Source organism: Lolium rigidum, chromosome 2 (assembly GCF_022539505.1).
Source record: "Lolium rigidum isolate FL_2022 chromosome 2, APGP_CSIRO_Lrig_0.1, whole genome shotgun sequence".
Lineage (NCBI taxonomy): Eukaryota > Viridiplantae > Streptophyta > Magnoliopsida > Poales > Poaceae > Lolium > Lolium rigidum.
In genome coordinates, this window is record NC_061509.1 from 222,311,953 (window position 1) to 222,338,467 (window position 26,515).

At 46.6% G+C, this 26,515-nt stretch overlaps 1 protein-coding gene and 1 long non-coding RNA gene across 2 annotated transcripts; one reads left to right on the plus strand and one right to left on the minus strand.

Annotated features, from left to right (window-relative positions):
- Positions 1-3,132: 3,132 nt before the first annotated feature.
- On the minus strand, positions 3,133-3,936 carry LOC124690586 (fasciclin-like arabinogalactan protein 2). Its single transcript, XM_047223952.1, has one exon. It carries the CDS (start codon positions 3,934-3,936, stop codon positions 3,133-3,135), a length of 804 nt encoding a protein of 267 aa, XP_047079908.1.
- Positions 3,937-9,446: 5,510 nt separating this feature from the next.
- Positions 9,447-13,834, plus strand: LOC124693029. Its single transcript, XR_006999831.1, has 5 exons — positions 9,447-10,218; positions 10,395-10,463; positions 11,380-11,462; positions 13,041-13,111; positions 13,549-13,834. It is a non-coding gene; the product is annotated as an uncharacterized LOC124693029 (long non-coding RNA).
- The last annotated feature ends 12,681 nt before the right edge of the window (positions 13,835-26,515 follow it).

Sequence of the window (26,515 nt, forward strand, 5' to 3'; positions counted from 1 at the left end):
ACCTTAAATTAATAAGACCGTTGCCGGCAAGTTGTTACATGGTGCTGAAGAACAGCTAACAGGAGACGAAAAACAACAAGCATACAAGAATGAAAAGAAACACAGCTTGACCTTCGTGTCCGTTGTCCGGCCTTGCGATCCGTCTGAAGAGGCGCCGAAGCTGGTGAAGAGGACCGCCACTGAGAGCTCACGCCCTAGTCAACCTCCAGAGGCCAAGCACACACCCAAGCACCATCCGCTTCTACCTCCGCAGAAAGCCCCCTGCTTTCTCGCCCCGGATCGAAAGGCGTCGGACATGTCAGAGGTAGACCACTCTCCCTGAGCACGCATGGATATCGGAGGTCACTGCTGGGGAGGAGGACTCCAAGCACTCGCCTCGCCGCGCCGCCACCCACGCACATCACCGCCACCCGCAGTCCACACCACAACACACTAGACCAAGCTGCCAGGAGCAGGCACAGACAAAGCCTACCAACCGCCGCCGAGCTCGTCCACCCATATCCGCTATGTCCGACCAGCGCCTCCATCGAGGGAACGACGCCAGAGCGCCGCCGCAGTCCAAACAGAAGTTTTGGGCTTTCACCCGAGATAAGCAGAGCAGGGGAGGGAGGGGATACAACCTCGATGTCACCTTCAAGAAGGAGCATGGCGCCGTCGCCAGCGTCGTCGACCTCGTGGCCGCCACCGTCAGCCAAGGGTTTCCCCCGGTTCAGATCCCACCGCCGACCAACCTCACCAAACCGCCGGAGGATCTGGGGCCAGGGAGATGGGAGGAGCACCACAGGGAGGAAGAGCTCATGTCCAGATCTGATGCCGGAGGCCCGACGGGGCGACCTCCGCACCAGGCTTGCGCCCGCCGCCCCTTCGCCGTCCACACGGCCGAAGAACGCAGATCGCAGCACCGGCGCCGCCACCCGCCGCTAGGTCGGCGACGCCCCACCGCGCGCCCAAGGCCGCCGCCTGCATCCATGGATTCCACCCGGTTCGTGGCGCACAGCCCGGCCACCAGCCACCACTCCCAGGCGCCGGCGAGGCCGGGCCGGAGAGGGGAGAGAGGGGAGGAGGACCAGCACCGAGTCCCCGGGTGAAGGCCACCCCCCACCACCCGGCCGCCTTCCTCCCTTCAGCCGCGCGTGGGGGCATGAGAACAGCTCCCCGCCACCGGCGCCGCACGGCCTTGCCGGCGGCCGTCTCCAGGGGCGACGAGAAGGGGAGGGAGGTTGAGGGGAGGTGGCGGTGGCGCTCGATTTAGGGTTTCCCCCCGGTCGCCTGGAGGGGCCACGCGAGGGAGAGAGAGGGGGGAGCGCTAGACCCACTGCCAGATAAGCCATGTTAACCTGCCTGCTCAACGCCGCACATGCATATCCATCGGATGCACATGAGCTCGTCGCCGGCCGCCGGACCGGACGAGAAGTCGATCGAACAGGCATGCAATGCAAAGCTAATTAAAGAGCTAGCGTGCATCCGTAGATCGCCACCCTTCCCTGATTACGCTCCCGATCTTTCCTTGTACGCGCAGACAGCCGACACATGCACGCAGCCGCAGGCATGCCGAGTCAGTCCAGCTCACTCCGTTGTTGCAGCAGAAACCTCTTTGTTTCACTTTCAAGTCTTTCACCACCAGTCTCCAGTCGTCTCCTTTCTCTTTACTGTTCCTACACGGCTACGGGCGCATGAACCTTTCGACAAAGCGCCTTCTGTGTACAGCTCGTGCAGGTAAGGGCAGTGCAATCCTTTTGGCGAGATCCAAGACGTACCAGGCAAGCAAATCTAGACCCTGATCGATGCGATTGCAGCAGCCTTAACGATCTGGCTGCCGAAGCACATGAAAGCAACTTAACCTCGGCCAAGCATAAACTGTTGCAACCTACACTTCTTCGATATCGTAATTCTTATCGCTGTTTTAGTTTAAATTAAACTCGTGTTTTCAGAGGCTTAAACAAATGCGAGTTTTCACTTTTCACTCGACAGCTCAGAATTACCGGCCTTCGCCTCACCGTTCGTCCAGAGCTCAGCTTTGCCCAATCGATGTGTAAACAGCACACATGGCTCGAGACGATCACGTTGGTTTGGAATGGATCGTACTCCACTCTCGCAGCCACGAGGCGTGCATGTGCTCGCCTATGCCCAAAGATGCTAACTATGCTTGGGAGGCAAAGAGGGCAACGGCGGACAGCGGCAAAGGCTGTCGGCCTGATCCGGGCAAAGCTAGCTAACCGGTAGATTTCGCGCTGAGCTGCAAATAATGGCGCGGTACGTGTGTGCTGCACTGCACTGTACTGCACTGCACTGACAGTGTACATCATGTCGATATGTATTTTGTTCAGTTGGGAGCTAATAGTACTCCGTATGTATTTTATCTTTATTCAAATTTAGATGTATATATAGACATATATACATTTAAATTTAGACAAAGTTAAGACAAGTTACATTAGGATATATACTGGCATACTCGCATTGAAGACCTTATTGCCCATGACAATCTGCTTTATTACTCAATTTTCTTTTCGAACTGCCTAGCAAGCAGCAAATACTCCATCCGTTTCATAATTTGTGCCGTGGTTTTAGCTTAAATATGAGCAAGAAAATGAGTATGAAACGGAGGGAGTATGAATCCACTCGGTTTTCAAAATAGAAGTTTGAGTGACAACTTTAGTATTGTAATTTTTAATTAGATTTTAAGGAATGTTAAAATACTTTCTAGACAAATTAACCTATTATTTCAGTTTTCCAATCCAAATAATATTTCACAAGCTAAAACGAAACCATTTACAAGACCGGATGGAATTGCAGCTTGCAAAACTCCAGCATAGGCTTTTATGTATGCGGCCAATGCATATCAGAGCATACATTCTGAAGATTTATCAGACAGTAGCTACGGAGATGTATTTCGATGGGCCTTCTCATATAACATCACCAGATTTGGAGTCTGGACGACTAGAAACAGTAGATGAATCATGAAACTGACCTGCAAACCTCTCTTGAGAATATAATGAAATTATAAAGACTATCCAACACCCTAGCTAACCAAAGCACTCACTGAATCCCCAATAGTACTGACAGTCTGACAAAGAACAAGACCGACGAACTCAAACACAGCAATTCACAAAACAGTCGCAATGTTTATAACCTTCAAACGAGCACCACGATAATCTTGATCGCCAGCAGGAACGCCCAAGCGAAGGATAGCCAGCCCGGAGCCGTGCCGATCGCGCCATTCTTCTTCGCACGATCTCCTCCTCCGTCCGCGCGATCTCCATCTCCTTCTCCATCCCCACCCCGCGAAGGCGCGTCAGCAGCGGCATCGTCACCTGGCCTCGTGCCGTTCTTGTGCGCCACGTCGGTAGCCTTGTGCCTTGGTGAGGACTCGGGCGACGAGGGGGCCTCGGCGGCGGGGGACGACATGACGGCGCCCACCTGCAGCACGGAGATGTTGTAGGGCGCCTCGTGCACGGACCTGACGAAGAGCACGGCGGGCGCGTGCGCGTCGTGGTCGCCGTCCTCCTGGGGCACGAAGGCGACGCTCCCGCCGCGGCGCTCGGAGATCTCCACCATGCCGGCGCTCCCGGGCGCGTCCCCGGAGGCCTGGAACAGGGTGGACACGTCCGCGGAGCCGCCGGGGAGGCGGTGCAGCTTGGCGCGGTCGTAGTAGTCGACGAGGACGTGGAGGGAGAGCACGTGCCGGAGCGCCTCCCGCGGGAGGTGCCGCGCCCTCAGCGCCGCCATGCCGGCGTCGTCCACGGCGAGGACCGTGATGGTGTTGCGCTCGTTGATGTCGTCCGCAAGGCCCGTGGACGTGAGCAGGCGGCTGAACTCGGCCATGTCATGGCGCGCCGCGAGGATGGCCGTGATGTTGTGGGCGGCGGGGCACGTCGGCCATGTGGAGAGGACGAGGAGGAGGAGCACGGCCAAGGAGTTGGCGCCGGGGAGCGACATTGTTGTGAGAGCGTGCAGCGTCTCGATGGATAGGGCAGAGGGGGTCGATGAAACTGGGCGAGGAGTGTTTCTGCCAGGGAGCGAACTGAACCGTGGGTGCCTTGGTTTTATGGCGAGTGGTGGCTTGCGAGACGAGCATTGTTTGGTGCTGGAATCTGTCACCGCGTCTAAGCTCGTGTTTACTTAGCTTTCTGCGATCTACTGTGATACAGTCCCCTGAATGAAATGCGTAATACTGTAACATGACGCTTGCTATGTCATCGAGAAGTGCAAAAAAAAGTGTGACACACTGTAAAATCTCCCCCCAGGAATGACTTGAATCACCAAGCCAAGGGCTGAAACTACCAGCTCGGCCCATTGAAATCTTACTTAGTCCATTTGTTTCTGCTTCAGTTGTCCACTCTAATACAGGAAAAACCTTTTGTTCCATTAAATTGCTCCGAAGAAAAGTTCCATCAAAGGTTTTTGTGCTGAGAAGAGAGATCTTTAGTCACATGGTCGTGGGGGAGATCCAACGACGAGGCTCGATCACATCGACCCAAAATGTACTAGACCAGTGGAGCAACTGTGAAGCTGCCGATGCCCTAACATAGCACAACAGTGTCTTTAGCCCACATGGCTAGTATCTAGCTACTTTCATGTCTCGGGCAATTTTCAAAACTTTTCCTCCAACTGTTTTTTGACGGTGCACATGTAGTATTGTGCATGGCAATTTTCGAAATGGCAATAGGCATGTGCATCAATTCCTATTTGACACTTCATGCGTCCATTAGCGCGTCGACGCTCGCGTGGGAAGCGACTTGGACCGCGGCCCGTTCGCGCGGCCAAAGATGACAAAGAGGTGTGGTGGTCACCGGCGATGAAGAAGACGATGTGGACACGGCCGAACACGCCGGAGAAGAAGAAACTTGGCTTCGGGGGATCGGGTACAGGGTCCTCAAGGTTGTCGGCACTCGGTACGGTCTTACGGTTTGTGATGCAGGAGGGTGCAACGACATGGGAAGGTGTGTTGAGAGAGGTGTCTCGGGCAGCGGAAGACCAGCCGGTGGGATGTGGTCGAGAAGGGTGGGACTGCGAGGCTCAAAGGACGGAGACGATGGGCCTTGTTGCTGCGTGGGTCGACGCGCTCCCATACTCGTCAAACGTCAATCAGGACCACCCATCATGTGCCCTCGATCAAGGTAGCCTCAGAACGAAACGAGACAGCCCACATGGCCGGGAAACATTTACCACGGGTAGTTCTCACTCACACTGCACTTTGGTGTACGATGTCAGTGTCGCGATGAGTGCACTTCAGCTGATCTAAACCTATTTTGTTTCAGTATTTTTCTTTTTTCTAAGTTTTTTCTGGTTTGGCAGTATTTTTTTGTTTGTTTATGGGGATTACATTGGTTTTTGTGAGATTTACAATTTTTTAAAATATTCAGATTTAAAATATATTTAAATTAATGTTATATTAAAATTTTGTTCAGTTTAATTTTTTTTAGATTTACATGTTGGTCAAATTAAAAAATGAATTAAAATTTGTTCAGATTTAAAATAACTTTGGTTTTAAAAATGTTAGGAATTTGAGAAAAAATAAATATACCTTTTTTTACAATCAATACCACATATATTCATAGCAACAAATAGTACATGGTAGAGATACTTGAACTGATTCCAACGATTACAAAATAAAGTCTAAAAGATAGTAACAAATCTTCGAGGTCTTCAATTTCTTTCTTCTTCCAGAACACAATCTTGTACTCTTCTGAAGGCAGCCAAAGATAAATAACGAACCATAGACCTGTAGATACCGACGAAAGTTCTCCCATAATTTTTTGAGCCGCAATGTCAAGGCTGCGTGCACGCACGCAACCATTAAAGCAGTCATACAACATCGGCAAGAGTACCAACACCATTATATCAGGGAAGAATAACCAACTAGCTTTATCGTCGTCGATGGAGAGCCGAGAGTACGAATCACCATTGCCGAGGACGTAGCAGCTGGGACAAAAACTGCGAGGATAATCCTCCTCGCGGCAACAACGACAAAAGATCCAAAATCGATCTGGCGAAGGAAGATCCGAAGAACCATACCTAGAAAATTGTGATTGTTCAACACCACCATTGATGCCGGGAAGAAGATCTCGTCGCCGAACGAAAGGCCGAAGATCACTTAGTGCAGACGATGCCATCTCCATTGAGGGGAAACCAACAAGAAGACGGCTACCAAAATCCTAACATAATCTAATGAAAACAATACTTTTATTCGAAACTCCACGCATAGATCGGGTTCCCCACTCCTCGTGACGCCGGCGAAGCCGACCGGAGGAGGGGGAACCAATCTATGGAGGAGGATGAACTGGAGGTGGCTAGGGTTAAGGCGGCGGCTGAGAGAAGAGACCACGGGAGGAAAAGAATCACAATAAAATAAATATAGCTATTACTGGGCCTTCTTGGGAGTGGTCTAGGAGGGAGGCGCACCGTGCATGCACCACTTCCACAAGCTAAGGAGCGATGAATATGGGCTCCCGTCAAGCAATCCCTATTTGCTTTCCATGGATGGATTCGATTCCACTTATGCAGGCGCTCACATTCGGTTAGCCCTTTAGCACGGGGAACAAACAAATAGTTTTTATTAACTTTTCTGTTTTTTTCGTGTTATTCTTTTGCTAATTATGGTTTCCAGAGCTGAGAATAATGTGGCGTTTGCATGTTCAAGTACATTTGGTAATCAGGTAAAAAAATGTACAATTTGTATTTTCAAGTACAAGTTACTAGTTTTATAACTACAACACCCTAGTATTTTCAAGTATAAGCATAATAGTTCTCAAAGTACAAGACACTAGGACGACCGACGAGTTTTACAACAACATCACACACGTATTTGCAAGTACAACTTCTTTGTAATTGAGAGTACAAATATACTTCTATTTTGCAGGGCGAGTACAAGTATAGGATGTACTTGGAAGTGCAGTGTGTCTATACTTTCAGGTACAAGCATACTAATTTTGAAAGTACAAATAAATCATCAAAACATATTGCTATGGGAACTAGTTTTCGAAGATCTCGATGCAAGGAACGTAACGGCAAAAAAAGATTGGAAAAGGTTAAAAGAAACGTTTGTAATCTAAACAAACGGTTCAAAAGATTTTGAATTTTGACAACATCCACTCTGGTGTCCTCTCCCTGTCCCATTTTCATCCTCATTTCCCTTTTCATTGTGACAAGTGATGAGTAACGATATTTTTCGTTCCTCCTTACGACAAGCGATGAGCATGGATGCCCATAGGACCTTCAGTGGGGTCAGTTTCTTGTTAGAGATTACTGATTTTTCTCACCAACAAATTCAATTGGTGCAAAAGGAGAGGTTGGCGTCTAATTCCCAAAAGACAAATATCTCACGGTATGATTGCTGCACCCCCATGGGGCTCTCACAGACGTTTGGATTTTGGGCCGTCCGATCGAGCTGACGTGGCGCGATCTCGACCAGCCATTCCATCCAGGGCGCGAGGCCCTCGCGCGAACCCGCATTTTATCCATGGGTCGGTAAAAAGCCCGCCCGGCCCGGCGCAAATAGGGGAGAGAGCACGCAACCCTGGCCAATCCCTTCGCTCGTTCTTCTCCCCTCCGCCTCCGCCTCGCGCCCCCGGCCCATGCCGCCCCCGCCACCGCCTCCCCTCACGGATCCCCTAGCCGCGCCGCCGCCTCGCGGACCCCCAGCCCCGCCGCCGGGAGTTCGGCGCGGGGAACCGCACGAGCGCCGGCCGCCGCATCGAGACGACCGCCGATTCGTCGCCTCCTCTCCAGCTCCGGCAGGAGGTGCACGGACCACGGCCGCCGCAACGCCGAGCTCTGCCACCTCGCGCCTCCACCTCGCGCCGCCACCTCGCGCCGCACTCCATCTTGTCTTCGTCAAGCCGCCCGTGGAGCACTTGCCGCCGATGCGGTCGCCCAGCGCGAGGGGGAAGTCGGCGGCGACCGGCCCTGGCAAGCGCGAGGGGGAATTGTGGCTATTCTCTCTTCCCCGTGCGCCCTTTGCGATGTGCATCCTCTCCCGAGCGGCCGGTCTCGCCAACACCTCGTCCCTTGCTCTCCCCTACGCGGCCAAGCCCGACCAACCGCTGCACATCGCCAGCAGCGCTGCTGGTGCCGCGGCGGCCGGACGAGGTGCGGCGCCTCGTCAGGCTCACATTCGTGCGCCCGCCACTCATCATGCCGTCCTGCTTCCTCTGGGACTACATTAAGGTCAGCTGCCTTCAGATTGAATTTTTTTTCTTTGTTACTAGCAAATTCTTGTTGGAATTGATTCTGCCCATTGAACTGCGAGACCATAGGACGTCAGATGTGATTATAAAATCGTAGGAGGGAGGATATTGAGGCGCCTCTAGATAGGAGAATTATGTTTTTTTATGTGGATATATGGAGTAGCAATCGAGTCAAATTTCGTCTCACTTTTTCAGATAGAAAACGGTCCTCTGCACGTGCTGGTGCTGGGGCTGGGAACCGAGTTGGCCATTCAAATGCCTGAAATTGAAACGTTTGGTTCATCTTAATCGCTTGAATCATGTGCCAAATTGGTCTACAATAAAGCAGAGGATTTTAATTGACTGATTTCTCACTGACTGAACATTCATCTTCATCCTCAGGTCGATTTTATTTGCAAAACAAACACTACCACAGATTGAATTATCAGGGCCTAGGTTCAGTAATAACATTTATGTAGTTGTCTGGCATCCAGATTTTACACACAGTTTTTCAGGATGCTTCGAGGGAAAGGTATGCTAAGGCGGAGTGGGGGGATATTTTCTTTGCACTGCTGTCTGTTTGTTGTGGTTGAAAACATCACCGAATATCTTATTACCGTCAGTGGACACCAACTAACTGAAACCACTATGTGTGGCTGTTGTAATGCGCGAGTAGATATGATGTAGCCGACAAAGCCTCAAAATATTGACACACGTGGTTAGGAGCAGATCATCAGTCTTGTTTTGTTCATGTGAACATGTTTGCATGTGATTTCTACCTGTGGAGGCAGCGGCAGCCGCACAGACACTTGCAAGTGGAGGGCCCAGAGTAAGCGAGTGACAACATGCTTGATTTAATACATAGTAGGTCCACCATTTGTTTGCTAACTTATGTTCTGGAGTTATGTTCTCCTCTACTAAAGTTCACATTTCTGGTGTAAAGTTAGCACAATAATTACTTACCTCCTACAAATAAATTGATGTTCAGTACGTAAATGCAATTGATTATGGATTTCTCTAACTGCTTGAAATTTCTTGGAGCTGCAGTTCAGTTAACTATGCGATCAAGTTGATTCCAGTGAATGTTTGATGTTCTCCTTTGAAAGAAGAACATAACAGAAAAGAACCCAATTTGGTTTTTTCGAAAGTAAAGTGTTAAGTCGACAACTGACAACATTAAGATAATAATATTGATGTTTGAATTATATGGACGGGCGGTTCATCTGGGTGACCACAGAAATGCTTCTTGGACTGCATCTGGTGCTTTGATTTGACTTTTTTTTGCCTCAGATTACATATGATGCACACACGAGCGATAGGTTGATATGTATTTTACCTGCTTGCTTCTGACTTCAGCTTAAATATTTTTATACTAAAATTCGTTTGGTAAGAAGCAATGGAATTATTGGTTGCTATGCAGCCCAAAATATGTATGTTTGCATTTTAGTACTGTGTTTTGGCTGTTGCTCGATTTTGGTACCATGTTTGGGTTGGGCCAAGGCTTCTAAACTGATCTGCAAATTGCCAGAGCTTCATCTAGCATTTTCATGTACCTTCTTTTAGCCTTCAAGTTATGTGTGATGTATGCATAATCCATTTATACACTGATATGCATTCATCCTGCTTGCTTGACACTGAATTAATATTTTAGAGTACCAATTTACAGTTCTGAAATTTGTTGAGTAAGAAGCAGTGAAAGTATTGTTGGTTATACTACCTCAAATATGAATATTCACATTTTAATGTTGTGCTTTGGCCTGTCCTTCGATTTAAGTGTTACGTTTGGGTTAGTCTAGCACAACTAGATATATTTCAGTTAAGTCTCCTAAACTTCACTTAGCAGGTAAAATTCTTCTGTTTAGCAGAGCATGCTTTCCTTTGGCATGGTCAGAACTGTTTTTGGTGATCTGGCTGAATATTATTTTATTTGCGATCGTGGTTTTTTTTAATGGTGTACTTGTGCATATATTTGGGATACATTGTGCTATATGCTTTTTTTTTTGTTTCAGGTTCTACGTTGCTGCTGCAGGCTATTGTTGCGATTGTTTCTTTGGTAGGTAGCTGCTTATGAATATAATTGGGCTGAGTGAAATTCATCTTTCTTAGCGGTGAATGAGTCTTTGACTTACTCGGTGAATAAGTTTTAGACATACCTGCTTTGTATAGTACATTTGTCCGGTTCATTCCCATGTCCTACGCTGATGCAAGTCTTATGTAAATTGTTTGTAGGCGCAAACCATTGTCACAGCTCAGGCGGATGCGACGAGGCAATAAGAAGAATGTCTGAATAAAAAGCAGGTATGTTGAGGGTGACTTTGATGCGTGATGGGCGCTGGTGCTGCGGTCCACACCCAGATCGATCCGCTAAGGAACTGCCCCACATCCAGATCGATGCCGCCCAAGAGCAAAATCTAAAGAACAAGGTGTTATCTCTCTTTCTCTCTTCGTAGTAGCAATGAGTTGATCATGCTCAGGGCATTTTGGGCCTTTTCCAATTGATCATATGCTATTCTTTCAGTATTTTCTGCTTTAGCTAAAGATTGCAGGTTGTTGTCTACCGCAGGGGTCATCACAGCACTGGCCTCCATTAATTTGTCTTCTTTCATCCTTTTTTTGGAATTTTTCACCTTTTCTTGCTGAAACAGAACCAATAGTTGACTTCTCTGTTTAACATTAATATTGTTTACATTTATATTATTTCACTTTGATAGCTATTAGCGTCGTGGGTTCCACCTGGTGGACCTCAGTATTTTATTTCAGTTTGCGTTGCTGCAGATCCCCTGCTTATTGCTTTTTAGTTTGTATGTTTCATTACAATAGGATTTTTAAAGGAAGTTGGTTTGTTTGACGGGAAAAAAGATGTGTTCTGCCAATGGAGATGGTTCAAGATACATCCTTCATAGTTATGTTTCAAGAATTATTTTAGGTCACCTCTAAAAAAATAAAGAGAACGCAGACCATGGTAACATTCAGGTCGACCATTCAAAATAACCACCTAATTTGAGCTTTTTCAGCAATATAGTTCATATCATGTTAATTTCCCAGCAATGCATAGTCCTCACCATGTTTGTTCTTCCAACAGCCCCAAGCACTTTCCTATTTCAAACAAAATGCCAAATCTTTTGATCTGTTGTTTTTTCCACATTTGTTTTTGCAATTGAATCATCTTACTTTTGATGGATTTATATTGATAAATTTATTCCTCATTTGACAGATTTTAAGCATCTACATATCCATGAACATGCCCTCCTAATTTTCACTGACGATGTCATATCTATGATCTGCTATTGCAAGAAGGTAAGATATGATATATGATTATATGTACATGTTCCGCTACTCAATTTTATTTTGGCATCTATACATGATAAGGCCTATGCCCCTTTTATAAGAATAAACTTAAAATATGTTCTCATCCATAACTAATCAGGTGCTATATTGTTCTTCAAGTCTGATTGTACATTTTCCTTGCTGCATGTATTGTGCCTGCTGCAAACTATGTATTTTCGATGCTTATTTCTGATGGTTGGTGCCACTGATTGCATTGCATTCCTTATTTTAGTCCTCTTTATATGACTATTCTGGACGTGCCTGTGAATTTTGGATGCTCCTGCATCACTATCCTGATGTATTTGTTTGTTCACATAACCAAAATTGTTTTTCTTACATTTATTAGCACTACTATGTTAGTGGTGCCTTATAAAGAACCTTCTTTCCGTGATTATTAACAAAGTTCAGTAATGAACTTGGTTCTTCTTTGCAAATAACTTATGCGTTATAATAGGATCATTGAATTTAGTGAGAATTACTGATTTCTAAATTGCTGGGAATAAGTTGGAAGAGAAGCATGATTAAATACTCTCATTTATTTATTGATATGGGAATGATTAAGGGCTTGGTCATTGAGGATGGTTGCGAGTAATTAATTATCCTGTGTTAGCTTGAAAAGTCATATGCAAGCATAGTCATTGGTAGCCTTGAATTACTGCAAGTTTATTTCCGACAAGTGTGCATTTTGATTCCTAGAAATAATTAGCTTATTATCAAGTGTATTACAAAATTGTTATCAGTGCGAAAGATCAGGGTTGCGAGCCAAGGAGCGCATAGATCAAAGTGTTTATAATCTTGGCTAGATTTGCCACAAGATCAAAGAGTTTATAGTCCTTGCCACATGCTCGCTTTAGTGCTCATTATGAAAGGCACTCCTTTCGTTATGCCTTAGTATTCATCATCTTGGTGAATGGTATGTTCTTTCTCTTATGATAATTAGCATATTTAGTTTCTAGAACTTGACGTGGCTTAATTTATCTTAAAATGATTATGCGAACTTGCTCAATTGTTCACTAGATCTGTTTCATTTTGATATGTGCAAACAAATTAGGTTTTTTTTCTATGTTGCAAGTGGTCATGTATTCTTACACTTGAAGCACGACCGTTTATGTTCATCAGATAACATGCCAAATTAACCAACTCCTTTTGATCCATACTAAGTGTCGTGGTTTTATTCAAATTTGAACTAAAACCATGACAATTATTATGGATTGGGGAGAGTACTATATTTTAAAAATGATATTGTGGTACTTCCTTTCTAATGTCTGTAACCAGGGGATCTAGGCGGAGCTGGAAAGGGGAGGGACACTAGCGGGCTATGTTTATTTTGATGGTCATTGTCACAGAACTGTCCTTTGTTTGACCTAACGTATGTTGTATGTATCGGCCATGTAGTGCATCAGTGTCATGTATTGTGTTTTCATACCAACTTTCTGATTATGCCATGGGTAATTTTACTTTCATGGAATAGTACCATACACAATAAGAAGCACTATGATATAGACCTCAGGTTTTATTTGTGCTAAGCTGTTTATTACATGTTTACAGACTCACAAGCAACGATGAGATCTTCCACGTGAGCGCGAAGTTTAGTACTATGAAGCTTGCGTTAATTGAGTGTATGTTTTTTTACGTAAATTCATTTATGAACTAGGATTATTTATCTCTGTCTAGCAGTAGTATCATGTCAGTATTTGGTGCCTTATAAAGAACCTGCAAAGTTTCGTAATGATCTTGGTTCTTCTTTGCCAATAATTTCTGCCTTATAAACATATTTGTTTGAGCAGGTTCTATTCTTTTATCTATGCCTAAATGGTGACAAAAATCATGCTGGGGAGGGTTAACCTATGTCATATCTTTGCCATGAATTCCTGAACCTATTAGGATATAAAACTGATGCTCCAACCATGATTTTACTTTCTAATGTTTTCTTTGCATTTGTGTTGACACAGCCTTAGATCATAGAGTTATTTGGCTTAGGAGTCATAGAGTAATGCAGCATGTGTGCTCGCATGATTTTCATACCTAACGAGACATCTGTGCTGTTGCCTTACAGATGGAACCTCAGTATAACCGTGACTTGAATTTGCACAACTGCTATTGCATTGTTGATACATCCCGGATATCTTCCTTCCCACTCAAGTTACTCCGTTGACCAGCAGCGTAGCCTACTATTATGCTTGCTTTGGTTTTGTACAGAAAGTTCATGGTTGCAATTTTTTAGATGAATATTGAAATTCTTGGAGAACTATACTGGTATTGTTTGTATCTCTGAATTTTGGGAGCTGTTAGTTTTGTCTTTTATCAAGCAGAAACTATGAAAAACTCCAGATTGCCTTGAATCATGTGTTTGCAAGATGGCATCTACCTTTTTTTTTTTTTTGCGTTTTTGTTTAACTTCGTGCATCATCTCACTTTGTCCAAACCAGTACTACACCAATCATGCCCTGTAGTTGTCACTTATAAAAGATAAAAGAGCTCAGTTCAGTAGCATATTTTTACGACTGATTCACAAAAGATGAAAAAGTATTATCACTTTTCCATCTATACACGAGTCCCACGGGATCGTGCGCCAAGGCGCACTTTAAAATCTAGTTATCCTAATTCCCTGACCGGCTATAGTTGTCCATCATGGTCATGGTTCGAGGGCTAGCTCAAAAGCATGCATGCTCGACGCATCAAGGGCATGTCTGCATGCCACTAAACGGGCCATGCAGGCCCGCGTCACGCCAACACACCAGGCCGATCTCTGAACCGGGTCCACGGTCCACGGGCTAATCGGCTATGTATCGGACCGTCTTGTTTACCGTGTGTGTCGTGATTTGTGACCCAGGTGCCGGCACGGCCTGCTTATAAACGGGCCAGGCCTGTTTAGGCTCGTGTCGGTAGGGAGGAAGGAACCGCAAGTGAGGTAGGGTGGGCGAAAGATTGGAATTTTGTGGGGATGTCGCCGGCGCTGGCGGTGCGTGATGGATCCAAGGTGAAGGTGGTGGACGTCCGGGCCAGGAACGAGGAGGAAGAGCTGTTTCTCCTCCGCGCGTGCGCCCGCGACTTCCGCATCGCCGCCGTGGCCACCTCCCTGGACCTCCCGGCCCACGCCCGCACCCTGGACGGCGCCTACGAGGCCGTCCGCGCCGCCGTGGACCGCGCACAGTCGGCGCAGGTCGCCGTCGCCCTCTTGAACTGCGACGGCGAGCTGGCCCTGGGCGGCCGCGTCTGGCGGTTCCACGTGGGCGACGGGCACGACGACGCCAACCCGTACCGCGTGTGCGAGGCAATCCGGTCGTGCAGCCGCGCCACCATGCCCCGCGGCGTCTTGGTCACGCGTGACGGCGCCGCCGACGTGGCGTACCTGGTGAAGCACCTGAACGGCGGCGCCCTCCCAGCCAAGCGCGAGGCGTTCCTGCAACTATGCATCGGCTCCTTCTATGATGTGTACGACATCAAGGTGCTGGCGGAGTGGAGGGAGGTGGAAGACGGGGATCCCCCGCTCGAGTAAATGACAAAAAACTACCACAATTGAGGTAATCGTGTCACATAACTACCAAACGTGATCGTTTTGTCACATGACTACCACTATTGGGACATGTTCGTGGCGAAGAGCACTAATTTTTCAACTTGCGAATCTTAATCCAGTTTCTAGTAGCTGGGACCCACTGTCAGGTCTCACGTGGCAAAAACCAATGATTTGTTTCTGCTAATTTTACAGAACACCCCCTATCTTCCCTTTCCTAAAAGCAATCAAGCCCATCAACGTCTTCCTTGTCCCCGGCCGCCGCCCGTGTACCAGCTCCTCCATCGTCGACCTCGCCTTCCTCCCTGCCGCACGCCGCCACTAGGGCCCGTCCCCGCCGATCTCCCGTTCCCCAGCCGACAAACTCTGTTCAAGGCCGCCGCCAGCACCGACGACACGTACGACGCCAGCGTCACCAAGGCCCTCAAGCAAACGCAGTACGACTTTGCGGTGCTCGAGATCTCCGCGCTCATCGAGTTCGAGGGCCTCGTCGAACTGCTGCTGTACCACGCGGTGCCGTCCTACATCCCCAGGGCGTCGCTCAAGCTGCTCAAGTCGGCGGCCCGCCCGCTCCGCACGCTGGCCTCCACGGCGTCGGGACAGTACAACGTGTCCGTGGTGGCACGCGGCGACGATGTGGCGCTCGACACCGGCGTCCGCAAGTGCCGCGTGGCCGACACCGTCCTGGACGACACGCCGGTGTGCATGTTCACCGTGGCCGACACCATCCTGGACGAGCGTGCACGGCGGGGCGGGGCGCGCGGCGGCGAGCTTGCACGGCTGGCAGCGCGCAGTTGCAGGCATGGCGCGCGACGGCGGTGCAGGGTGCACGGCGGGCAGGCACACAGCGGCGCGGTGGCGAGCGAGCACAGCCGACGGGCAGTGCACGGCTCGAGGCATGACGGGCACAGCCGACGGCTCCGGCCAGGGGGATGATGAAGACGACGAGCTGGACTTGATGGCTTTTGGGAAAAGGAGGGTATTCTGTAAATTTACCAGAAATAAGTTATTTATTTTTACCACGTAGGACCTGACATTGGGTCCCAGCTGCCAAAAACTCGATTAAGACTAGCAAATTAGAAAATCAGTGCTCTTCGTCACGAGGGTACCTCAATAGTGGTAGTCATGTGACAAAACCAACATTTTTGGTAGTTCCGTGACACGACTGTCTCAATTGTGGTAGTTTTTTGTCATTTACTCCCCCCGCTCGCCCGCGACGCCAGCTTTGGCCGGTTCATTGAGCTGTTTCGAAAGTGGGGGTTCACGGAGCGTATGACAGGGTACAACGCCTTCCTGTGGGGCCTGGGCGCCGCTGACGAGTATGAGCTCCTCTTACACAAGAAGGCGGCGGCCAGGCAGCAGGAGAGTACAAGGAGATTGACCGAGGAGCTCCGTAGACTCGGTCGTAGCGACCAATATATTCGGGAGCTGCTTTCTCAATGCGTCTATAACTAATGTACATTGTATTTGTTTTGTCCCTCATAGATTGAAAATGGGGGAAAAGACTCATGGAAGCATCGATATTCAGGATCAACCAGACCGTCCTTTTTTTTTTTTGGTAATTGTAATGGGTTGTTGCTGTTTATAAAAACATATGGATACTTCTATCCTCTCTAAGAGAGTGTATAAAACGCAGAATGCCTGCCTTTACGAATTAGATGATTTTAGTATTTACTAGGAAATATGCCCACGCGTTGCGTCGGGAGGGAGAAATCCACGAACAAAAAAACACAAATTATCTTTATTCCAAAAAAAACAACATAAACTTGAGTGCTATACTAAATTTATGTAAATATATACATGTAAAAAAGAAAGAACTGCCATAATTAAAATATAAGTGATCACAACCTCCGAGCTTTTCTCTTGCTTAGGTAACTGTCACGCCCTCTGGATCTTTTCCAACCTAAACATGAGAATTAAAATTCTGATATTAAATAATCATTATTAATAGAGTGGGGTTAATAAACAAAGAATTTGCACATATAGACATTTATAGATGAAATTAAAAGGCACTTAGCTTACCGTTTCCATGATTTTTGCAGATGCCAATCCAGTTCTCCTTGATTAATTGTTTAGCCAACTGATGTTCTCAGATCTTTTCATTCATCCGTATCAAAAAGAATTCGATGGAAAGTTTTTGAATCGGCGCTCCTGAGCTCGAAGTCTAAGAACCAAGATATGGCCAACATTGCTAGTTGCTCAGATAAAAGATCAAAGAAAAGGACAAGGTTGCTCATTCACTATGGTTTAGCTCCAAGGTCACGGAATCAAATGAAATAAACCTCTGCCCGTTCGTTGCAAGCAACATAAGGAGATCCATCATACCATTTAGTTGCGACGGAGCCCAGTGTGGCTGCAGTATGTATTCTTTAACCAACCAGTCGTATCGAGGTTTCTGCTTTGTCATACATCTTGCATGTGTTCATACCTCATACAAAAGGACGCAACAATGAACAACAACAGTTAAAACTTAAAACCATACCAGTCTATGAATTTCCAAAGAAGATGTACCACCACCGGCGGTTGCTGAATTACTTGCAATTTATTCGTCTACCGCTTGGGGCTTATCTTTTCGCAAGCGAAACCAGCATCTTAGAGGTCTACAAATATAAATATATAGGAAAATCGGTCGATGCGGTCAGCAATTTTTGAGTCTATTTTTTCTGTCGTCCCGTTATCCTCAACTCTTGTATTCCTCTCTAGCGCCACCGGCACACACAATGGTTCGCTTCAAATTCTTCAGAGTATATCTTCTGGAGCCAAAGATTTAACATTGGCCTTCGCCCATTGCTAGTAGTAGATAGCAAGGAGGGTTGATCGATCAGGTTGGACATAAACGTATTGTGGTAGTCATTGCATATATTTGATAAACCTTGACCGAGCAGGCTGGTTGATCGATCAGGTGAACCGTACGGGCCTTAGCTTGGATATACTACTTCTCTTATCTAGCTAGCACAACCACGCCGTCGAACATGGTCTCCGCCGGCAGGTTCGCTTGTCGCAGGTACCCGGCGGCGCTCAATAGCTGGGCTCATCCTCGTGAGAGGTTCTCCACGATTGTGCTCTTGACGCCGGCGACTTACCTCCAAGTTGGTCTTTCAAGACACGCCGTCGTCCTTGATGGGTCCTCCAAGAGACTTGGGTGCTGTTTCCGTGCACGCCTCCTAGGCAAATATCTGGTCGCCGCCCAGCGCGGAAGATCGAATACGGGAGAGGAAACACGACGTTGAGGCCTTGGAATTGAGGAGGCGGTCTGCATGCCGCTGCCATGCACGCCTGGTAGCTAAATCTTCGGTCGCCGTGCCGGCGCGTAAGAGCAAGTACCACTACAGGAATGGCGACATATGCCGACGGCCGTGGCGTACGCCGACGGCCAAATGTCGGGGCCGTCGGCGTATGGCCCGGCACGGCCAGCCAGCCCGTCGACCCTCGGCGTATCATTGCCGTCGGCGTAGCGAAGTCTACGCCGAGGGCAGCCCTCGGCATATATTTGGCCCTAGGCGTAGACAGGGCTACGCCGACGGCCACCCTCGGCGTAGACCATTTTTTAAATTTGTCTAATTTCTAAAAATCATAACTAATTCATATGATGTCAGAAAAATGCGTATGAGGTATCAAAATGTTCAGAAAAACATCCTCTATCCGTTTATGTTAAAATCATGCATATTTGAATCATGTACAGTACCATTTTAATATAGAAACAATTCAATCACTTTCTTATATGTCCTCAGGTTCCCGTTTTAGACAGATGGCAATTTAAACGAAGTCAGAAAATCTCGCGGAGTCGCATAACATCACTTTATGTGTCCTAGTAACCACTCCAAAAGATGGAATTGGGATACGGCAATTATTTTAGAAAACCCTTTACGAACAGGGCTATCAAGTCCGGAGTTCTATGGCTTTTAGGGCAAATGAGTAGGAAACGGCCCGTGACACCGCATAGTTTGTCGGAACGAGGCCAATATTTGGCACGTGCGTGGTACCTGGGATGGGAAGCAAGGCCCCGGGAACGGATTTCCAATCCGACCCATGGGTGATGGTTTTTTCATTTTCGGGGTGCCAAAACGGTTTTTTTGTGAAGTAACTACATGGGGCACATTTTAGTATTGCGCGAGACCTCCGCCTAGTGGTAGGACACCGCCTTTGCACCACATATCACATGCCATATGTGTGCGCTAGCTATCTTGGAATCCATGCGGCTTCCTACGGTGGCCCGCCGAATCCGCTGGAAAGTGATCGGATTTGAACCAGGGCTACACTTTTCGTCGCTCAATAAATTCCGGGAAAAATGTTATTAGGTCTATGACACATCACTTTATGTGCGAATTTTTTTCCGTTTAGCGCGATGGCAAACAGGTGCACCAGCGCGCCCGGTACGGCCATACCGCATCTCCGTGGGGGCCCGTTTTGGCCAAATGGCAATTTAAACGAAGTCAGAAAATCCCACGGAGCCGCATGGCGTCATTTTATGTGTCCTAGTAACCACTCCAAAAGTCGGAATTAGAATACAGTAATTATTTTGGAAAACCCTTCACAAACAGGGCTATCACGTCCGGAGTTCTATGGCTTTTAGGGTAAATGAGTAGGAAACGCCCCGTGACACCGCATAGTTTGTCGGAACGAGGCCATATTTGGCACGTGCATGGTCCCTGGGATGGGAAGCAACGCCCCGGGAGCGAATTTCCAATCCAACCCATGGGCGATGGTTTTTTCATTTTCGGGGTGCCAAAACGGTTTTTTTTGTGAAGCAGCTACATGGGGTGCATTTTAGTATTGCGCGAGACCTCCGCGTAGTGGTAGGACACCGCCTCCGCACCGTATATCACATGCCATATGTACGCGCTAGCTATCTGTGAATCCCTGCGGCTTCCTGCAGTGTCCCGCCGAATCCGCTAGAAACTGACCGGATTTGAACTAGGGGTACACTTTCCGTCGCTCAATAAATTCCGCAAAAAATGTTTTTAGGTCTATAACACATCACTTTATGTGCTAATTTTTATCTGTTTAGCGTGTTGGCGAATGGTGCACCATTTCGCATCTTCCGAGGGAGCCGTTTTGACCACATGGCAAATTGGGCGTCATATTTGGATTCCTCTAATTTTTAGGTTCAAATGATGATATGGATGTTATATTTAGATTCCTCTCATTTTTCTGATCGATTTAGACGTATTATTTGTGGAATTTCGATTTTCCGATTTAAAGATATTAATTATTCCATATTAAATATTAAATAGAAAAAGGACCAAAAATAAAATCATTTTATTGTTATTTGAATTCAATATTATTATTACTTATATATTCATTGTTGTCTACTTAAGTAATTGTTTGGGATTCAAAAATAAAGAGATGTGCATCTCGGTTCAAGGGTTAATAGGGTTGATATGCTATTATTATCAGCAAGAGGTGTCAATTCTTTAATGGAAGCTCATTCGAATTGAACCAAGAAGTTAAGCGTGCTGAGCCTGGAGTAGTGTGAGGATGGGTGACCGACTGGGAAGTTTAACCATGATTGTAATTTGACCTAAAATTAAGTGTACTTAGAGTTAAATATGTATTGGGTGAAAGATAAACAAGTAAAAAAAAGAAAAAGTAAAGAAAAAAATGGTGTAAAAGAAATTAAAATTTTAAAAAAATTAAAAGTCTATGCCTAGGGTTTTGCCGTCGGCATATAGAAAAAATAAATTTTTTTTTCGAAAATTTTTTTTTTGAATTTTTTTTGGAAAAAGGAAATTTGTATTTTTTAAAAATCTATGCCGAGGGTTTTGCCGTCGGCGTAGCGTGCTACGCCGAGGGCCGGGCTACGCCGACGGCGATAGTGGCTTTGCCGAGGGAGTTATACGCCGAGGAGCTACGCCGAGGGTGGCCCTCGGCATAGCCTACGCCGACGGCCAAAGTAGGCTATGCCGAGGGTTCCTGGCCCTCGGCATATCGCCACATTCCTGTAGTGTACAATAGAGCACACTCAGCAGGCTACAAGCTAGTCCACATCAGCAAAAACTTAGCTGGAAGAGAGAGAAAGAAGGAGAGAGAACACAGCGGGCTCTTCCGCAATCGCCCGGCTGCAGCACAAAAACCGAAAAGCTATCGCTCGCATGCAGCCTGCCATGGGCTATTGAGCTGGTTGTACGCATCCGCATGGGTCTTGCATGCAGCGAGCACATGCAGTGCACACATGAATCATTTATTACTTAAATAATAGGTGGAGCTAACCTAATATAGCTAACTTGTTGTACTGATGTATATTTGTGTTGGCTCCAAGTGACATGGCGTGACTATATAGCCAGCAGCGAGCTTTATTATTGTTCTTGCTCTAAGATCGAGTACAGGAGAGAAAGCACGAGGCTGCTGCCATCGAATCGAGGAGGTGCTGATATGCGTGTCGCTGCAGTGCACGCCTCCGAGCCAAAGCTCTGTTCGCCACCCGTCTGTGTAGCTAGGGTCCAGGCTAATCAACATCGCAGGAGGAATTCCGATCGAAATCGAGAGAAGGAACACACAGAACGTAGAAAATAGATCGATCGGAACGTGTGTATAAATACAGGAAGGGGCGTGGCCTGACGCACGAAACAGAGACCCTTTTACTTTCTAACAACAGGTGTACCAACCGACCTGGACTTTGGAAAAGTACGGCTCAGACCATGGGTTGGACGAACAATAAACGGAAGGAAGCTCTCGGGACGGACGACAGAAACAATGACCGACGGACCAAAAAACTCTGACGGACCAAACCACGGAAACGCTTCTCCCTTTATTATTAGGTATAGATATAAGTAGTATTGTGCATCGTGAAGATTTTAGGGCTTGATCACTTGATTATCAGCAGCTAATGGTATTGGTGTAAAACAAGTACTCTGTAGTAAATAGGAATGTGGAGTTTAGTGTCCACTATTCCGCAATAAATTCCATTGTGGGTTTAGTACATAGACCATACTATCATATAATGCGGAAGTGTTCAAGGTAGATGATCTAGCAAATGATTAGTTCTCGTTTCTGGATATTTGCATAAAGTAAATCATTTTCATGACAAGGCCAAACAACTATGTTTGAGATCTACAAAAAAAAACTTTATCAAGATTTAGAAAGAAAAAAATCGTTCAGAGACATCACCGGGAACTTGACTAAGTTGTGATCTTCCAAGCCTTCCACTTCAAGGATTCATAAAACGCCAACAAAACATTAATCACACTAGTGGAATGCCCATGTGTTGCCACGGTTCTGTTTCTGATGCCCGTGTAAACATAAATTAAGAACCCAATTAATTACCTACTCCCTCTTGCAAATCAAATATTTTCTTATAATGCCAGGGACATTGTATTCACCATAATGTCTCTATCAAGGTATTGGGAAGTAATAGTTAAATGTCCCTTTGTTGCCACGGGTCCCAAATTTATAGTTTCGTTTATGTAATACACCCCTCACGGTTGAGGGCGGCATACGGCGCACTAGCGTCGCAATGATCCTATGGTGTGCTTGGAAGCAGTGGAACAACGTCGTCTTTAAGAGCTGGGCCTCCTCGGTGTGCACATCTTGTAAGACAATCTTGCTATCTGGCGTTGGTGTTTCAAGGCTGCTGACCGAGCACCCGTCGACGTGCTCAAATCCTTCATTCTCTCTTGTGTTCCTTTATCGTGTAGCTCTAAAACCTCTTGTACTCCCTGTTGTATTGTGATCCAAATTTATACTAAAGGGAGGCTGACTTCTGACAAGCGGAGCGAGGCCCGTCGCTTGGTAGGTTTGGGCCGATGCAACCACCTATATATACCTCTTCTAAGCGGCCGGCTAGGGTTTATCAGATTATAAGATAACCCTCGGCGTTTGTAAACACTCCTGATATAGTGAAATTTTGCTGGCTAGCGTTCGTGGTTTTTTCCTCTGTGTTGGAGGGGTTTTCCATGTTAAAATCTTATGTCTCTGCTGCGATTTCCTTTTCGTTCTTCGTTATTTTCTTGTCGCCTTTATAACAAGTGGTAGTAGAGCCCTTGTGTTTCAATCTAGGGTTTGCGACATATCTTCCTTGAAGTTTGATCTACCGCAACTGGACTACACCACGAGATTTTCTATGTGGCAAGTGAAGATGAGGGCGATTCTCGCCCAAACTTTTGATATGTATGAAGCGATCGGTGGATTTGGCAAGAAATATGCAAAGACCTGGACCGACAAAGAAAAGCGGAAGGACCGTAAGGCTTTGTCTTTGATTCAACTTCATCTATCCCATAATATTTTTTGCAGGAAGTGTTGGCCAAGAAAAATGCAGCGACGTTATGGATGAAACTGGAATCGATATGCATGTTCAAAGATCTAACCAGTAAGATTCACGTGAAGATGAAGTTGTTCTTGCACAAGTTGTGAGAAGGTGCGTCAATGATGAATCACCTATCGATCTTTAAAGATATCGTTTCTGATTTGGTGTCCATGGAGGTAAAGTATGATGATGAGAATCTCGCTCTTCTACTATTAGTTTCATTGCCTAATTCATTTGCGAATTTCCGAGACACCATATTATACAGTCGTGATGAACTAACCCTTACTGAAGTTTATGAGGACCTCTGATACGTCTCCGACGTATCGATAATTTCTTATGTTCCATGCCACTTTATTGATGATATCCACATGTTTTATGCATACTTTATGTCATATTTATGCATTTTCCGGCACTAACCTATTAACGAAATGCCGAAGAGCCAGTTGATGTTTTCTGTTGTTTTTGGTTTCAGAAATCCTAGTAAGGAAATATTCTCGGAATTGGACGAAATCAACGCCCAGGGGCCTATTTTCACACGAAGCTTCCAGAAGACCGAAGATGATACGAAGTGGGGCCACGAGGTGGCCAAACACTAGGGCGGCGCGGCCTGGCCCTTGGCCGCGCCGGCCTGTCGTGTGGGGCCCTCGTGTGGCCCCCTGACCTATCTCCTCCGCCTACTTATAGCCTTTGTCGCGAAACCCCCAGTACCGAGAGCCACGATACGGAAAACCTTCCAGAGACGCCGCCGCCAATCCCATCTCGGGGGATTCAGGAGATCGCCTCCGGCATCCTGCCGGAGAGGGGAATCATCTCCCGGAGGACTCTTCACCGCCATGGTCGCCTCCGGAGTGATGAGTGAGTAGTTCACTGATACGTCCAAAACGTATCTACTTTCCCGAACACTTTTGCTATTGTTTTGCCTCTAATTTGTGTATTTTGGATACAACTAACACGGACTGACGCTGTTTTCAGCAGAACTGTTCTGGTGTCTTGTTTTTTGTGCAGAAATCCAACTTTCAGGAAAATCCTCGGAATTTATGCAGAAGGCCCTATTTTCCCAGAATATTGGCGGAGCCAGAAGGACAAGCCAGGTGGAGGCCCGAGGGCCCGACACCATAGGGCGGCGCGGCCCAGGGGGGGCTCGCGCGGCCCTATTGTGTGGCCCCCTCGGCCGGCCTCCGACGCCCTCCTTCGGACTATTTATTTCCTTCGACCTAAAAACGCACGGGGAGAAGTCGAAGTCGCCAGAAAGCCTCCAGAACGCCGCCACATCGCAAAACTCCGTCTCGGGAGCCAGAAGTCTCCGTTCTGGCACTCCGCCGGGACGGGGAATTGGAGGAGATCATCGCCATCATCACCACCGACGCCTCTTCATCAACCAGCCATGCTTCCCCCATCCATGTGTGAGTAATTCCCCCGCTGTAGGCCGAAGGGGATGGTAGGGATTGGATGAGATTGGTCATGTAATAGCATAAGATTGTTAGGGCATAGTGCCTAGTGTCCGTAATTGGTACTTTGATGATATTGTTGCAACTTGTTATGCTTAATGATTGTCACTAGGGCCCGAGTGCCATGATCTCAGATCTGAACATGTTATTGTTTCATCATGATATTCATTGTTTATGGTCTTACCTGCAAGTTGTATACACATGTCGCTGTCCGGAACCGATGGCCCCGAAGTGACAGAAATCGGGACAACCGGAGGGGATGGTAGTGATGTGAGGATCACATGTGTTCACGGAGTGTTAATGCTTTGCTCCGGTGCTCTATTAAAAGGAGTACCTTAATATCCAGTAGATTCCCTTGAGGCCCGGCTGCCACCGGCTGGTAGGACAAAAGATGTTGTGCAAGTTTCTCATTGCGAGCACGTACGACTATAATTGGAACACATGCCTATTGATTGCTTTGTACTTGGACACCGTTTTATTATTATCTGCAAATGCCCTGCTATGATTGTTACATGAGTTTCTCTCATCCATGCAACGCCCGTCATCCGTCCCCGTGCCTACAGTATTTTAATCCTGTTGTTTACTATAATCACTACGGATGTCTCTGTTACTCTGCTGCTGTTATTTCTACTGCTATAAAACTGTTACTACTGATAAACTCTTGCGAGCAAGTCTGTTTCCAGGTGCAGCTGAATTGACAACTCCGCTGTTAAGGCCTCCAAGTATTCTTTGTCTCCCCTTGTGTCTAATCAATAAATTGGGATTTACTTCCCGCGAAGACTGCTGCGATCCCCTATACTTGTGGGTCATCAAGACTGTTTTCTGGCGCCGTTGCCGGGGAGCATAGCTTTATTTGGAAGTTCACTTGGATTGATATTGTTCGCTGCAAATTCTCCATCATGGGTAAAGCTCGCGATTCTAAAGTCGCCATATTACCATCCACTACAAGAAAAGGTACAACTCTGAGTACCTCTGCTACTCTTGATTCACCATCTGTGATAAGTCAACTTGTTTCACCGCCACAAGCTTCACTTGCTGGTACTACTGCCGAATCTGAAAACTCTCATAATATTGATAATGTTTCTGTTGTGCTTGATGATAGTGGTTCACTGGGATCCTTTCTAGATGCTACAATTGCTAGGTCTAGACAAATTGAAAATGCTGAAACTCCTAATGAAAATGCCACTACACCTGTTAGTTCACCTGAACTTGATTATTCTAGTGATGATCCTGATGAAGATTATGTGGATCTTAATGATGATTTTATTAATAGATGCAATGCTACTGCTGATGCAAGTAAAATTAAAAAGTTTCTTACACAATATACTGTTAGACATAAGCTATCTCCTGATCCTAAATTTGCCACATCTCCTATATGCATTAAGGATAAAGATTATGATTTTTCTCTTGATCTATCTCATATAGCTATTGTAGAGAAAGCACCCTTTTGTGGTACTGAAAAAGAAAGTGTTGTAGAACACATGAATGAACTTTCTTCTATGAGTAGCTTGTTTTCTGATGATGACAAGATGTGTACTTACTTTGTCATTAAAATTTTTCCTTTCTCATTAAAGGATGATGCTAAAACTTGGTATAACAATTTGCCTCCTGGTTCTATTAAAAGTCCAACTGATTTGCGTGATGTTTTCTTTCGAAAGTACTTTCCTGCTAGTGCTCAACATATTGCTTTACAGAGAATTTATAGGTTTGACCAGGGAGATGAAGACAAATTGCCTGCGGCATGGGCAAGATTTTGTTCTCTTATCAGAGCTCGACCTGGACATGATTTAGAAAAGAATGATCTACTTGATATATTTTA

Excerpts from the sequence above, each read along its gene's own strand:
- LOC124690586 (XM_047223952.1), bottom strand. The coding sequence starts at position 3,936 with ATGTCGCTCCCCGGCGCCAACTCCTTGGCCGTGCTCCTCCTCCTCGTC.